This window comes from Pavona decussata, unplaced genomic scaffold (assembly GCF_977016875.1).
Source record: "Pavona decussata unplaced genomic scaffold, jaPavDecu1.1 SCAFFOLD_37, whole genome shotgun sequence".
Classification (NCBI taxonomy): domain Eukaryota; kingdom Metazoa; phylum Cnidaria; class Anthozoa; order Scleractinia; family Agariciidae; genus Pavona; species Pavona decussata.
The window spans coordinates 4,313,747-4,329,488 of NW_028145459.1; the positions used below are offsets into that span (position 1 = coordinate 4,313,747).

At 39.5% G+C, this 15,742-nt stretch overlaps 1 protein-coding gene across 2 annotated transcripts in view; it reads right to left on the reverse strand.

Moving 5' to 3' along the window:
- Positions 1 to 6,866: 6,866 nt before the first annotated feature.
- Positions 6,867 to 15,742, reverse strand: part of LOC146484154 (uncharacterized) — a 40,310-nt gene continuing 31,434 nt past the window's right edge. For both annotated transcript variants that reach the window (XM_085105465.1, XM_085105464.1), the window contains exons 4-8: positions 15,518 to 15,554; positions 13,750 to 14,070; positions 12,832 to 13,116; positions 11,202 to 11,495; positions 6,867 to 10,201 (exon numbers count right to left, since the gene is read on the reverse strand). In XM_085105465.1, coding sequence (XP_084961591.1) covers positions 10,110 to 10,201; positions 11,202 to 11,495; positions 12,832 to 13,116; positions 13,750 to 14,070; positions 15,518 to 15,554 — 1,029 coding nt within the window. In that variant the 3' untranslated portion in view covers positions 6,867 to 10,109. The remainder of the gene's footprint in view (positions 10,202 to 11,201; positions 11,496 to 12,831; positions 13,117 to 13,749; positions 14,071 to 15,517; positions 15,555 to 15,742) is intronic.

Below are 15,742 nucleotides of genomic sequence, written 5' to 3' on the forward strand. Positions count from 1 at the left end.
CTTACCTCCCACGAGTCTCCTGTAGCTCAGTGGTATAGCATCCGAACTCAGTAGTAATCGGAAGGTCTTAGGTTCGACTCAGATAGGAGCACTCGGATTTCCTTTTTCCGAGTATGCCTGTGTCAATCACTGAATAATACATCATTCTCAACGTATTGTCGTTTACCAGTTTCGCAATTGTAGGGTACTCATGTGATGTTTCCTTGTTATAAAATCAAAAAATAAGTGATAAGTGGAAATAACATAATTATCAGTAATTAGCTTAAGTCTTCATTTTTGGACTAAGAAAAATACATAACAGGGGATGGTAGTCTGGTAAACACTCGTTTCCATATGACATCTTTGCACTGTTTATACGTAACGAGACAGTGCTGACAAGTAAAAAGGCCTTCGCTTTTAAAAACTATTTCAGTTTCACACTCGCCGTTTCTTTACTAACCTGTTTGCGTTAGGTAATATATAAATAAGGTTTCGGCTTGACAGCTGCTCTGCTTGTTGAGAGTTATTGACAACAAACTTTTGTAAAGTGGAGTATAAATGGGGACAGTGGTAAATCAATGGTCCAAAAACTGAGCTTCTTTTACATACGTCAAGTTAAAACGATTTTATTCCTTAATTGACTATACTTTGGTTAGCAAATAAAAAAGGAATTCAACTGAGATACAAAAGCAATAGGGAGAGTCTAATGTGATGAATGCTGTAAATACGATTGCCAAATAATTGACTTAGCCGATGTCGTGTATTCATACGGATTTGCGACAATAAAGCCAAAAGTATGATTTTCCGAGAGACACACTTTGCGAATGGCTCTCCAAATAGACTAATTGCAAGTGCAGCTAATAGATAAAAGTTGCTACTGTAATTAAAAAGCAGTCTATGTCATTCCGAGGAGAAGAGTCCTCCAGCTCAAAAACAAACTTCCTTGAGATGAATTTTACCAACATGATACACTACACTTCACAACCAGATACTTTAAAGGTCAAGGGGTGGGAGTACCCCCATGAAGATTTCCTGGGCACACATGCAGAGGAAACTTACTCGAGGACTTACAGTACACGCTTACAAGCTACAACTTTCATCTCCCTGCAAAATCTACTGTTGAGTTGTGTTTTCCGTTTCTTGTATCCTATTTGGAATTTTTACTTGTTTTGTTTCAGAATATAATCGTTTCGTGCGCAACTGTTATTAATTCCGCGACATTTGTTTGCTGTTGTCGAGAGGTACTTATGTGATGTTTGTATTTTCAGTATAATTTTAACAAATCATGCACGCGTAAAATCTGAACACTTTATTTAAGAATTCCATATTTTGGCAGTAAATCATAGTATGAAAAGTGACTGAGTTGATTTTCGTTGAAGCTGACTAACGTTCTACAAGTACAGTATCTGTTCCGTGTTGTCAGTTCCTGCTCAAAACTTTTATTTGAAGTGGTGCGTGGAAAATGGCCCCATGATAATCACGTTAGCACAATAGCAAATAAAGTTATTCAATTCTATTATATTCTATTCTATTCCAAGTGACTCTTAATCTCACATTAAATTCTCCCCCTCTTTACAAGGCAACATAAGGTAATTTGAAAGGAGAATCTAGTAGTTTATCAGAAGTCACTTAGGGCTATTTTCCAGGGACCACTTTAATTGTAATGGCAAATCCATTAAATTTATGAGTTTAATTTAGACAAGTCTGAGCACTGCGTTTTCAATGAATTCATTGACAGGATCTCCTGCTGACTAGGAAAAGACTCTTAAACTTTAAGACTCTTTTCTTTGTCCTGTAAATAAACTGCATTGAGTTTTAATGGTAAATGAGTCCTTGAGTAACGGCTTAAAGTGGTTGTATCCGCGCTCTGTTACTTTAGCTGGCTGACAAGAAACGAGTTCAATACTCGTCAGACTTTTAATGAAACTTAATGGCATAAAAGCTTTATAGACGGCAATGAAAACAATTTTGTTAAGAATGAAATGTGTTCTTGCCATTATTTTGCAACAATAAAAAAGGAAAGCGTTGTGTTTTAGGTGAGAGGCCTTTGCCACTGACTCTCGAAACCGATTTATTTACCGTGTAACTAATGAATAAAAGTTTACTTCAATCGGTAGCGAATAGTCGAGTTTATAAATTTCAGAGACAAACTCAAAGATAAATAACTTCACCAACAGCACTCTCCTCTCGTCTTTTAACGCCGACTGCCCTTTGGACCCATTGGCTTGGACCGAAGATTACTTGCTAGAGAAGAGCGTTTTCACCCTACTGGCCATAGCACTAAACATGGCAAGCTGCCCCCTTACCATCTTGATGAACGTGTTGGTTATAGTGTTGGTAAAAACAAGACACCAACTGCAGACCAAACACAACATTCTGCTGGCCTGTTTGGCAGGGACTGACTTGTTAGTGGGAGCAATTGTTCAGCCAAGTTTTGCAGTTGCAGAAATTTTCGTCTTGAAGGGCTTATCATTGAAGGATTTTTGCCGCAATTTTCTTAATCTTTTTCTTTATACCTTTTTCAGCATCTTTGTTTCATCTGGCCTTACTTAGTGCCGAGCGTTATGCAGCAATGAAGTATTCTTTGAGATATCACAGCATTGTTACGACAACTCGCATAAAGTCAGCTGTCATTTTTAGTTGGGTAATTGCAATTTTGTCTGTATTAAGATCTTTAGGAGATTTTAAAATCTTACAGCTCCTAGTTCGGCCCATTTATTTTACATTTCGTATCTTCACTCTAATAACAATTGTATACTGTCATGTTTCTGTATATTTCATAACACGTCGCCACGAAAAACAAATCCAAGCTGCCCAAGTTTCACCAGAAGCGGTTGCCAATTTTTTGAATGAGAAAAAAGCTTTAAGAACAACGTCAATTATTATCGGAGTTTTAATCATGTGCTATATTCCTTTAGTCCTGTCTGCCCGGGGGGGGGGGGGTAGTACTCCCCGGAATTCTTGGTGGGGGTGTGCTGCCCGGGTCTTCAAACCCCGACCCTATTTCAGACCTAAACATGCCATTTTCCACACCCGTTTTCAGACCTGACCTCTAAAATTCATACCCGTTTTCAGACCTGATAATTATGCATCAGTGCCGAACGGAAGTTGACGCAAGGAGTAAAAGTAAGCTGGAATGACATAGTTTATCTATTTCTATTTCTTGCTATCAGTTAGTCGTTCCAGTTACGTACTGAGAAGAAAAATATGTTTGTAAGCTTTCGTAAATATTCCCTGCCCCAAAAACTCGACCCGATTTCAGACCGTAATTGTCAAAATCTATACCCTTTTTCAGACCAAAACGGCTCAAAAACCATACCCTTAGGGGCGGCACATACCTATATACCTTATATAGGGGAGTACCCCCCCCGGGCCTGTCTGGTATTGTGAAAAGGTTCGTACCCACGGGACATTTTGTTAGTGTAGTGTTAACATTGGTTCGCGCTGTTCTTTTGTCCTTGACCTTGCTTAATTCTACATGTAATCCCTTCATATATTGTTTCCGTAACGAGACTTTCCGAAAAGCATTTCTTAAGCTTCTCGTGTAGACAACCAAATCATGTAAAAGACATTCGAATGAAAAAATTAAAGTAATTGAACTTAACATTATTATAATGTCTGAAGAGCTTGAAAGGTCAGCTGAGTAAAATGAAATTGCATTTCGCGGGGTCTTTTCACCTGATGTCCGCAAAGAACGGAAAGTTCATTTCAAATAAAAATTAGAGGATTCTTAATGAAATATGTTGAAAAATGAGATGACTATATCGATTGTACTACGATAATCGACAGAATGCCGCAGTGCTCCAAATCATTTGCTTGGTTATTTTATCATGCCACTTCATTATCTTTCCTTCTTAGTTTTGGGCCCCTCTACCATCTTGATGAACGTATTCAGGGCCGTAGCCAGAAAAAAATAACGACTGAGGCATGGGGGGAGGGGGGAGGGGGGGAGGGGAGCTATTTAAATGCTACTTTAGGGGCTCTGTGTTCTTGTATGCGACTTTTTAATGCGTTTGTTGGTGGTTTGTTTCTATATGAAGGCCTTAGACAACAACGACCTAAACAAGGTTCGGCTGACCAGCGGTTTCGTGAAAAATAGGGTTTGTTAGGGGTGCTCAGTCTTGCAGGCTCATAAAACCTGGTCTCGGACGTTCTTATTTGAGGATTTTCGTTTCTAAAAGGCAACGAACTAAGCTTAAATGCCAGCGCGATTCGCCTGTGCCCACTAGCATCCCATTGCTGTAAAACCTCGAGCGGGTCCACAGGGATTTTGCCGTGGACATGGGCTAATGCAAGGCCATTCAGCCTGTGCTAAAATACTGGATGTGACTGGGCTGAAAGCCTAGCCTTACCAGTTACGCCCGACATTAAATTTTATGCAACTAACTCCAGGTCTTCACCTTGCGGAGAGCGCTAAAGCTGCGCTCGCACGAACAGCTTCCTGTACTTAGTCGCGCTGTCGCCTGTCCGCTTTCGGCCTCTACAGACTCTACAACTTCTTTCCCACCATCTCCGGTGGCTTCTTCATTGACATCACTATCTTTACTAGATGGACTGAAAGTCAAAGTTGCTTAGCTAAATAATGTCAAAACAAGCTTAAATTTTGTTCCGATTATTGAGAAGAACTGAAAGCATGTTATGAGAGCCGATCTACTTACCGCTGTCTTTGAAAAAAGCTGTTGATTAGATACAACTTTGCCAGCGGCTAGCAGAGGTATCTGACGCAGAGACCTCTGCTAGCAGGGAAATACAACGCTGCATTTTGATAGATTTTTCTCATTCAGATCAGAGAAGACAGAAGACTCGAGAAATGGCGTCAAAACACATAAAAACGAGGCAGTTTTCTTTAGGAAGTCGCTGCCTGGTTAGCATGAATTTTTGCTTAACTTTTCTCATCTGTAATTGAGGCCACTGCCTGATTCGCGTTATCATTAAACATAATACCATGTTGCGTTAACATTTTTTTTATATTTATTTAACTGTTTGTGAATTAATTTGCTGCTAGTGCCTTTCTTTCTCCTTCAAAAAAAATCTTACTTTCCCCGAAAAAAAAACAAAAAAACAATGACTGAGGCAAGTGCCTCGGTTTGCCTAATACTGGCTACGGCCCTGGTATTGGTTATAGTGTTGGTAAAAACAAGACACCAACTACAGACCAAACACAACATTCTGCTGACCTGTTTGGCAGGAACTGAGTTGTTACTGGGAGCAATTGTTCAGCCAAGCTTTGCAGTTGTATAAATTTCTTATCTTTACTCAAGGCTCAGTTATCGTTGAATGATTTTTGCCGCAATTTTCCTGATGTATCAAGGGTTTTCTTTATACTTTTTTTCAGCATCTCTGTTTCATCTGGCTTTACTTAGTGCCAAGCGTTATGCAGCAATGAAGTATTCTTTGAGATATGACGACGTTGTTACGCCAGCTCACATGAGGTCAGCTGTTATTTGTAGTTGGCTAATAGGCCTTATCACAGTTTTCGACGCCATTTTGACGGGTAGGCAAACAGGCTTGAAATAACAGTGTTTGTATGGAAATCCGATGTCAAATAATTTTCGTAAAACATCGCTGCTGAAAAGTTCATGAATTGGAAACTTTTGGCACAAGGAAAAGGATTTTAAGGAAAAAATTGGAGGGATGTAGCTGTGACAGAAAGCGTCCAGTCGTGTTTTGAACTTTCCATACATTTCCCTGTATTTTTTACCGCGAACTATTTTTAGTAGCAGTTCACGGCTGGTTCGCTATACAGACAAATGTATGGAAAGTTCAAAACACGACTGGACGCTTTCTGTCACAGCTACATCCCTCCAATTTTGTTCTCTTAAAATCCTTTTCCAAGTGCCAAAAGTTTCTAATTCATGAATCTTTCAGAAGCGATGTTTTAAGAAAATTATTTGACATTGGATTTCCATACAAACACTGTTATTTGAAGCCTGTTTGCCTACCCGTCAAAATGGCGTCGAAAACCGTGATAAGGCCTATTACAATTCTGCTTTGCTTAACGTATAATTTAAGCTACTTAAAAATCGTGAAATCCATTTATAGCGTCTTTCGTTTTGTATTTCTTACCTTCAATCTAATAACAATTGTACACTAAAATGCTTCTGTGCATATCATAACACGTCCCCACGAAAAACAGTTGTACAAGTTTTACTTCTTGAAGCAGCTGCCAATTTTTAAAGGAGAAAACAGGTTTATGAGTTAAGAATCATTTACTAAGAAAAGGTCAGTGATGTTATGGGGGGAGCACCGCTGTGGTTAGAGCACTTGCTCTAAGTGGGTTGAGTTTGTTGTTAGTTCTCGTTCCTATTCCAAGGGTTTTTCTCCGGGTACTCCTGTTTTCCTCCCTCCACAAAACCAACAGGTCAGTGATGTTACGGGGGGAGCACTGCAGTGGTTAGAGCACTTGCCTCCCACCAATGTAGGGGCAGGCGGCTCTGGGGATGAGAATGATTCGCGCGCGGATCCGCGCGGACAACACCGCCAGTTACACAGGCTACCCAGAGGTATGAGTAGGTTATTTTCAGGGAACTGGTCATAATAAGTTTGTTCCAAGAGGACCCACCTTGTCTGGGATTGTAGGGGTATTGAGGACACCAACTATTTCACGAACATTGCCGACAGAATTTTATAAGCTTTAAAATTTGAGCTGACGCAGAACTATTCAGCTAGCAAGAGTCAGCATTGCTAGATAAACAAGAAAAGTGACGTTTGAATCTCATTGCCATTTCTTACTACTAGATAGAGGGGGGGGGGGGGGGGGTGTAGGCAGAGACCGCCATCTATTTTATGGTGTAGTGGGTCCTGTTCGTGTATAATAGTCTTGACCACTTCCCTGAGAGTTAAGAATTTGCGAAAAAACAACAAAAACCAAACAACCAAACAAACAGTCGGAGTAAGAACTGATATGGTATATTGATACAAAAATTAATCGATATGACACTGTCGATTTATCCAGCGAAAATTCTTTTCCTAAAAATATATAGCTCATTCATGTATTTTTCCCAGATATTGTAAACTGTCGCTTATAAATACCCGCTTATAAATATGTGCATATGCCAAAATCCCAGCAGTATGCACGATTTTTGTACCATGAACCTAGTTTAATGGCATTAGCTCTCACGAGTGTCGTGTAGCTCAGTGGTAGAGCATCCGAACTAGTAATCGGAAGATCTTAGGTTAGACTCCTGATAGGAGCATTCGGATTTCCTTTTTTCCGAGTATGGCTGTGTCACTTTAAATAATACATCATTCTCAAGTAGTTTCTTGTTTCCAAGTAAATGAACCTATAACTGGGGAACTATGAGCACATGGGCTTAAAGGCGGCAGTTTACAGTATACTGTATGCATCATCTTATGTACTTCTGATAACGTCTCTATGTTATTATTATGATTATTTACTCATGCCCACATCCATAAAGTAGAATCCCCATTACTCGCATATTGTCAGGAAAATTGTGACAACAAATGTTCGGAACATCGAAAGTTTGGATTGTTCAGGATAAAATAACTGAAATGAGTGAACAAGGGAAAACTACATATTTACTCGGAATGAGAAAACATGTTCGTGTTTAATGTCCGTTCTTTAAATTTCAAGACTGAAAATAACCGTGTCGATGGCGCGCCAAGCTCGCTCTCATGGCTTCGCCTCTTACACACGGTTTTCACTGAAAATGAAACTAGTCTGGCATCCGCAGTGTGCGACCGTGGGCTCGAGTATGGAGATTCCGCTGTATTGTTTTAATAGGCCATTTTCAAGATGGCGTCATTTTATTACAACTATAACTATTCAGTTCGCTTTTCTTTTCAAATTCAAATTTTGTAATCCCAGTGGAGAGCAAAGAACAATTGCTCTAATTAGCATGAGAAAACAAAAACTGAAGGATTCTGATAGTTGTGGTCAAATGATCCCATGGTGAAAATGTGTTATTTAAAGACGTTTGGTCATGGTATCTTAGACAGTGTGCATTTCGTTAAGCCCTAAACGTGAAAATGGAAATACAAAATTCATTCATTAATGAAATCACGGCCAGATAACAAATTAAGACAATTTCAGATAATTATAAATGAAACTTTCATGCAAAAATTTAGATTAACTTGAACTTCACTTAAATGCAATCCCTCTAATCTTGTCTACGTTTTCCCATCCACGCTTCTTTTTAGCTTCCTTGTTTTTCTGTAGATGTAAGCAGTTATTTAAAGGTTTCCTTCGGTTCTATGACCAATGTCAATGCGTTAAAAGTATCTAAAATTGCGTGACCTGGGCCTTATAAGTACTATTCAAATTTCTAAGACGGTTTATTTTTCAACCGTAATCTAAAAACTACCGGAGCAGAGAGGGACAGCTCTCCTAATTAGATGAAAAAAATTTAGATAGCTCACACTTGAGCATTGACTAAAGAAGATAACTTTCTCACATAAATTTACTTCCAGTTCTCAGTCACCCTTCCCACTCGGCACTGCGAGCCGGGACATGGGAGCCATTCATATGAAATACACAATGATTTCCACACTGTCCACAGTCTTCCTAACCCCCCAACCCCCCCCCCCCCCCCGCCCAACCTATTTTCCCAAGTAAGCGCTTAGGTTTTTTTTTTCTCTTCCTAAATTTCGGTCGACATGTTACTCAAGATGGCAGAGATAAACATGTCAAACAAAGTCAGAGATGAAACTCAGCCAAAGCACTTGAAAATATGGAGCTGTGAACAGTCTAAAAATACTAATTAACGATGATAATAAAAACCTCCTGTTAGCTAACACCTTTCTAGTTCACGTTCATTTCATCCACACACAAATGCCCACAAGCGGACACGTGATTCTTTCATGACAGTGGACATTTAGACGCAATTCTTGCAGTGTTTGCTAACGGACGGTTCGACTACAATACCAAACTGAGGTGTTTATCTTTCATAGTAAGGACGTATCGGATTGATAATTACACAAAGCCGGCAAGAGCTTTGACCCTGTTGGACGTACTGATAAACAAAGTGATTACTTCCTTCAGCAGGGCTACGCTATACATTTTACACCCACAGTTGTCTTCTGTTATATTGGGGGTACTGGTTCTCATTGGCAAGAAATGGGACAAATTCCTATATGCGTATAGAGCGGTTTCCAATTGAGTGTTATAAAACCAAAACCAAAGTAATAACTCTGGCCAATCGCAACAGATGTAAACAACACAACGAGCCAATCAGAATTCCAAGCAAATACATGTAACCGGCACCAAGCGCGAGAAAACGCGTGCGGCCAAAACACGATTAGTTTTGGTTTGGATTCTTATTGGTTGAGAGAGTGTCGCGAGGTCTGTTAACCAATCACAGAGCGTAGTAATGCAAAACCAAACCAAAAGCGAAATTAACTTTCGACACTCATTCGAAAACCGCTCTATTCAAATTGTACTTAATGATTGTTTCTTTCCTAACTAATGTTCATAAATTTCTCATCGACTTCTTTCGACTAAGAAAAATTAAATTTAAATCTTCTCACCTAAGCTTGCTTGAAATTTGTAAAATATGTTCTGATAATCTATGAGCCCTTTGATTTTGTATATATCATATATGGGCATGTTCTTAATGCTAAAGTTATCGACATATATTTCTAGTGTATTGGTTAATATAAAACAATTTTTTTGCCTGTCCAGACTAGAAGTAACCTGCGAGCAAACTCCCTTGGAGATGGAGGTGCGCTTAATTCTCACACCCCAAAAGAGTTGCTCGTATGCTAGAAGGCGATATGTTTTCCGCGTGTTATGTATATTACCCGTTTGTTTACTGGATACCAGAACGTATGGGCAAAAAGGGGCAAATCTTTCAACTATGTGCAGACATTTGCAATGTCAGTGCCAAGAAACCTTTCCCCAGTGGTATCATTGAGAGAACAAGTGGCCGTGCTGGGGCACGCGCAGTGCTCTGTTTGTCCTAGAAACACGCAGAAAGGGTCATGTTGAACGCCAATGGTATACTGGGCCTATACAGCACTACTTTTAAAGTAAAACGAGATATAAAGATATTGAGGAGCCAGTATAATATCATAAGCATCATACAGACTGAGGAATAAACTGCTTGATCGCACAGTTGTTACCTTAAGCATTACTGAGCTAATTGGTAGTCTTTTCAAACTTAAAAATTGTCTTAGTCACCATCTGTGTTGTCTCCAGCCTCCCTGCCAAGCTTCTCATCCACTAGCATCATCTCTTCAACTCCTTGCTCGATCGCTGGAAGATCTATCGGTAAAGAGAATTATCAAATACGTTGAATCAAAATCCAATTTGCTGAGCAAAAATGCAAATTTTATTGAAAGTAACTTTTGATTATTGAACAAAAATGCAAAGCATCGAATGAAACTTTTTTTAATGAATTCTGCAACAATTCGACAACCATAACTACCTTTAGCTAGGGATTAGCATACAATAACTTCACCCGGGCATGCAACGTTCTTATGGTGGTGGATCTTTATTAATTACCCACATCTCAAGAGTTGTGCCATTTTAAAGTCGTAGCCCTTGGAAAATTTAACCATGTTGCGTAAACTAAGGAGCAGAGGCCTGTCGTGGGTCATTCTCTTGCCACTTATTACAACAGCAAAAATCCCTGCCTTTTTCTTTACTTTTCAGTGACCACAAACCAGTTTTCAAGGCCAAATTGACAAATCCTTTGCCAATAAAGCCAGCGACGAGGCCACAGAAATCAACTCCTTTATAAACGTCTTTTGAGACAACATCACCTTTGCCAACAAGGAAACCCTTTCCCAAACCTTGGCGTGGCTATAGCCAAAAACAAAATCATAATGACAATAATTGCCTGACTTTTCACTGACTTTGAGATAGGATTTAGTATTTCTCTGACTTGATACAGAATTCTCTGACTTTTTTCTGGCCCATTGAAAAAAGTCTCTCCTCCCCCCCCCCCCCCCCCCGACATTTCTTTGACTGTGGCAACACTGTTTGATCCTAAATGTTGGAGTGGATTGGGCACGGAGCCAATCTTCCCACCTGGTATAACTCCATTGACTTCACAAAACCAATGAGAATAAAGGAAAAAAATCTTATTTCAACCCTTCAAAATGGTTAGATTTCCTAAGTCAATCAATGGAATCAATGTACTGTCAGTGATTTTGTGCACTGGTCGTTGAGTGAAGTATTGTTTAATTTGCTCATTTAAATTTGCACAAAAAATGTTACACATTTTAACTATTAGATTAGTAGTTTAGATACAAATATTTACCACAGAAGAATTTCTTTAAGGAGTACACAACATCTCTGCGTTGCATTTTCATCAGTGTTTGGACAAGTTCCTTTACTGTAAGGTGTGGATTAACGTGAACGATGTACTCCATCACAATCTTGGTTGGACCTGGGCTTCCCTTAGGCTTCAAATAGTCACAATGTTCTTTAGACACACCAAACCTCTGAGCAAAATGCAGCCAGTTTTTCATTCCTGGTGTTTCTTTATCTAACAAGGTCGTTACTTCATCCAAACAATCTAGGTTGCTTTGAACAGATGCAATTGTGCCGCCCTCTGTTATGTGAGACAGAAAGTTCCAAAATTAAACCTGAGAGAGGGACAATGGAGCTTGAAGACAAGGGGATGCTTGGGTCCCACCCTTATAATTTTCTGTACAGGTGATTTAAATTTTGTTTATTACAAAAAACGTTTCATTGGAATGAAAGGGAATAAAGATCTCTGCTTAATGTCAAGTATGTGAAACACTGGCAGAAATCTTCAGACTTCAATTAAAGTGTTGCTGTTTACAGTTTTTCATTTGTTGCGTTATTAGCAGATAATTTGCGACTTCTTGAGTTTTGCTTACTTTCTGAAAATGTTCTTCTGATGATGTCAATAACGATAAATGATTAATTTTATACAAACCCTGGCACATGAGCGACTTATTTTTAAATACTACGTTAAAAAATCAACTTTTAACATAAGAACAACAAGCTCCATACACTACTACTGCACGTATCATCGGCTATCCTGGAGGAAAGGGTGGGGGGAGGACCACAGGCAAGTAGGCGTTTTCATGGGTCGTTAAAGAGAGATTTGATTGCTAATTTGTCTAGCAAGGAGAGGGAATAAAGGAAGCTTGCTTTCTTGTGTCTTACCCTACAGGGAAAATAGAGGCCTTTGTAAAACAAGAAACCATGTCGTAGTTGTTGTAAATGATGGGGAAACAGGATTCGTTCAGCTTACATATTGTCATACAAATTCATACGATGATCCAATGTTTTATATGTGATCTTGTGATCTGCTAGCAAAACGAAGATGATACTGAACACGGAGACTGGTTAGTAAGTTCACATTTTTTTCTGTGATGACTCTCTAGGAGGGGCAATTTCTTAACTTTGATCTTTCTATGCCCCCTTCCAAAAGGAGGAAATTAGCACTTTCAAGAAAGAACTTACAAAGTTACCCCCTGCCCCCTCAGGGGATGGCTGATGATACATGTAGGTGCATAGTTAAAATCTCAGAGACTCACATCTTGAGCTCTCCTAGCCCGCTTCCTATCCCAGAGTAAAGTCAGTGCTACAATATTTGAGAATGCCGTCCAGTGGAAAATTGTACTTGATTAGTTAAACTGGAAATTTGTGGGGAATGATGAACAACACAAACATGTGAGAAACGTGCAGATAAAAAACAACAAGATAACCAAAGGAAAAAAAAAATTGTTTTAAACTAGTTTCACTATATCCCACAATTTTGGCAAGAGTAGTCTGTGTAGCAGGACTAGCAGGTGCTTAACGTGTTATAAGGTGTAATTTCTGGGTGTTGTTTTTTCAACAATGCAAGTGCGACTCCTTTTCTATTGATGTGGTGATTTCAATGCCTCCTTCAGACACCCAGCACACATTATTACCTGGGAGATAGTTGTTCATCACTCTACAGACATCTTCTCTTCGCATTTCTCTTAAGGCAGCTTGCATCTCATTGACAGTCAGCTCGGGAGTTCTCTTCTCGATGATGTCAAGAACTGCTTTTGTACAGCTGACAGAGCCAGTCCCAATTCGCTGCAGCGTTGTATCAGGAATGGTAATCGTCTTTCCCAGAACTTGCCAATCTGTGTTGAGGTCCAGCTCCTGACAAATGCTGTCAAGGGTTTTAAGGTGCTGGGGCAGACGGAGGTCTTGCAATGTTGCCGTATCTTGAGTAGAAAGTATTCATGATGATCAATCATGATTGAGAGGATGTTACAATAAATTGCAACGTAATTGCAAGTGGGAAAAAGTAAGACCTGCATCCCTGATGGCAATCAAACACACGATCTTTCATAAACCGGTTGGAAACCCTGATCACTCAGGTACTGGGAGATTCGAATGAGCTTAGTCATTTTACTAGGTGTTTCATGGCACAGGTAGTACTGCTAGGATTAGCAATGACAAAAGCGCCCAGCTAGATGATTAACAAAGGTGGTAAGTCTTTTATAAACTTTGTAATAAAATAAGCACAAAGTCTAATGTTCAGCATGTCACAATCATGCCGGCAACACAGGGGAGTCGTTCAGTGGTGGCATTCAACTAGTGTACAGAAAGTCATGGGTATGATTCCCATAGGCTCCTTTCAAAAGACATGCAGCTGATGGCTGCCCAAGGAAAATGTACATTTGTTTGAGGTCTTCAAGAACAATCAGCTTCAAGTTCCCAGATAAAAACAATATGTTGTCTATATTCAATCGGACTAAATTTTGGCAGCCATCTTTACAGTGAAAATTATCTCTTCTATTTGTTTTGTTTTCTACCTAATGCTATAAAATATTATTAATGTTGAGAAAACTTACCTGGTAGACAGCATTGGTCCAGCTTCACTACAAGATCATTTCTTGGGATAACCTGGAGACCGTCTTTGAGGCTTTTGACGGTAAAGTCAGGGTCACACGCTTCTTGGAATTCCAGCATGTTTCTACTAGGACTACTCACAGTATTTTGCTGACACTTTTTTACAACTTCATTTGGCACTTTGAATTCTTCAGCAAGATGCACCCAATATTGAGTAGTTGCAGGCACCTCTCTCTTTCCATGACAAATTGGTTGATCCAGTTGGCAAGCAAGGTCATCCATAACGTGGACCTTTGATACAATCACATCTTTCACTAGGGAATCTGTCAGACAATTACATGTATACATGTCGTCAGTTGCATGGTTTCACTACAATACACTGATATTGAATCTGGAGATCAACACAGCAGGAACACAGCACACTCTAGCGAGAGATTCACTTTACAGAATAAATGTTGAAAACAACGCATGGGTAGAGTGTGTCAGTGCAGTGCTTCAGTCAATTCCAGCATTGCCTACAAGTCTTGGACATAAGTGGGGCATTTTCCCACATTCTCCGGCCCACGTATCTCACATAACTCTACTCCGGAGCATTCGCTGGCCACCCCCCCCCCCCCCCCCCCGAAAATTTAAGGCGTAACTGAAATGTGTTTGATTCAATGACCTATTAGTTCATTTATTTCAGGAAACAAAAAATTGTCAATTACTGTCTCAAAGGAGAATGACGACTGGGTAACTGAGACAGCAGATACCACATAACAAATGGTCGCAGTAAAAATGTTAGGAACAAAGAGTTTTCTGGGCCTTACAGCCTGATCCCCTGCATCAAGTTCTAGTTGCATGCAGCTAGGTCCAGATTTTAAATTCTTTCTAAACTGAACTGTTGGGGCCAGGTTTCAGTGGTTCCCTTGTCTCTGCCGTGGAGGCACTTGCTAGTTTGTGTTAAAAAAAAGCTAATGTCTGGGTTGAACCCTTAGAGAGCCGAGAGGTGAGGGGGGGGGGGGGGGGGGGAACTCCGAATTTCAAGTGACGGGGATGATCGAAGGAATTTTTTGGGTTTGAAATTTTCGATTCCGGGATTTTTTTGGGTAAGAAACTTTAGCCAGTATCTTTTTGGGTGGCTTGATTTAAGTAGGGTTCTTTTGGGGTATTTAAAACAAGCTGGTGATTTGTGGTAGTGCCCGCGTATCCCGGCCGCGTTGTCATTCTGCATAATGTTATTAATAATAATAATAAATAATAATAATAACAATCTTTATACAGGGAGCCCACATCACGAAAGTGATATTCAGTGGGGCCCTGTAGATTGAGAAATGATTTAAAACTGAAGACGTCCTTGGGTGTCTCGAGTGTTGCTAGAATGACTACCAGATGAGGAAAAGAAAACTTCAGATGGTATGAAGAACAAACAAACACAAACATTCAATTTCTAATGTTTTTTTTTTTTTAATTTTTCGTGTTATATCATTTAATGCTTTCTGAAAAATTTTAAGGCTAGAAAATTCGGCATGGGATGTTTTAAGGGTTAATTTTTGGTCCAGGGAATTTTTCTGGGTTTTGATTTTTGTCCCCATTCGATCATCCCTGTCACTTGAAATCCAATCTTCCCTGGGGAGGAAAGGGAGGGGGAGGGGGAATGGGTGGGCACTCATGGAAATGACTGCCAATACAAAAACAACTTGCATGTGAATTACAAAGAAATTTAAAGGTTGGTTCAGTGTAGCCACATGTAATTTCTCTTGTCAAAGTAATAGTAACTAAGAACGTCACCTCCAAAGGAAAGCAGAAATTCGTCAAAAGAGGGATCCTGTTGAAAGGAACAAGTATTAATAACATTGGATTGAAATAAACTGCTATAAACAATGCGTAACTGAAAAAGAAAACAAGGAAAGTGTCAATGTGATTCTCAACTAACAGCTTAACATAAACGACCTTGTTGCTTGGTATTTTAATTCTTATTTGGAAAACTATTAATTTAGAAATAGACAGCAATGA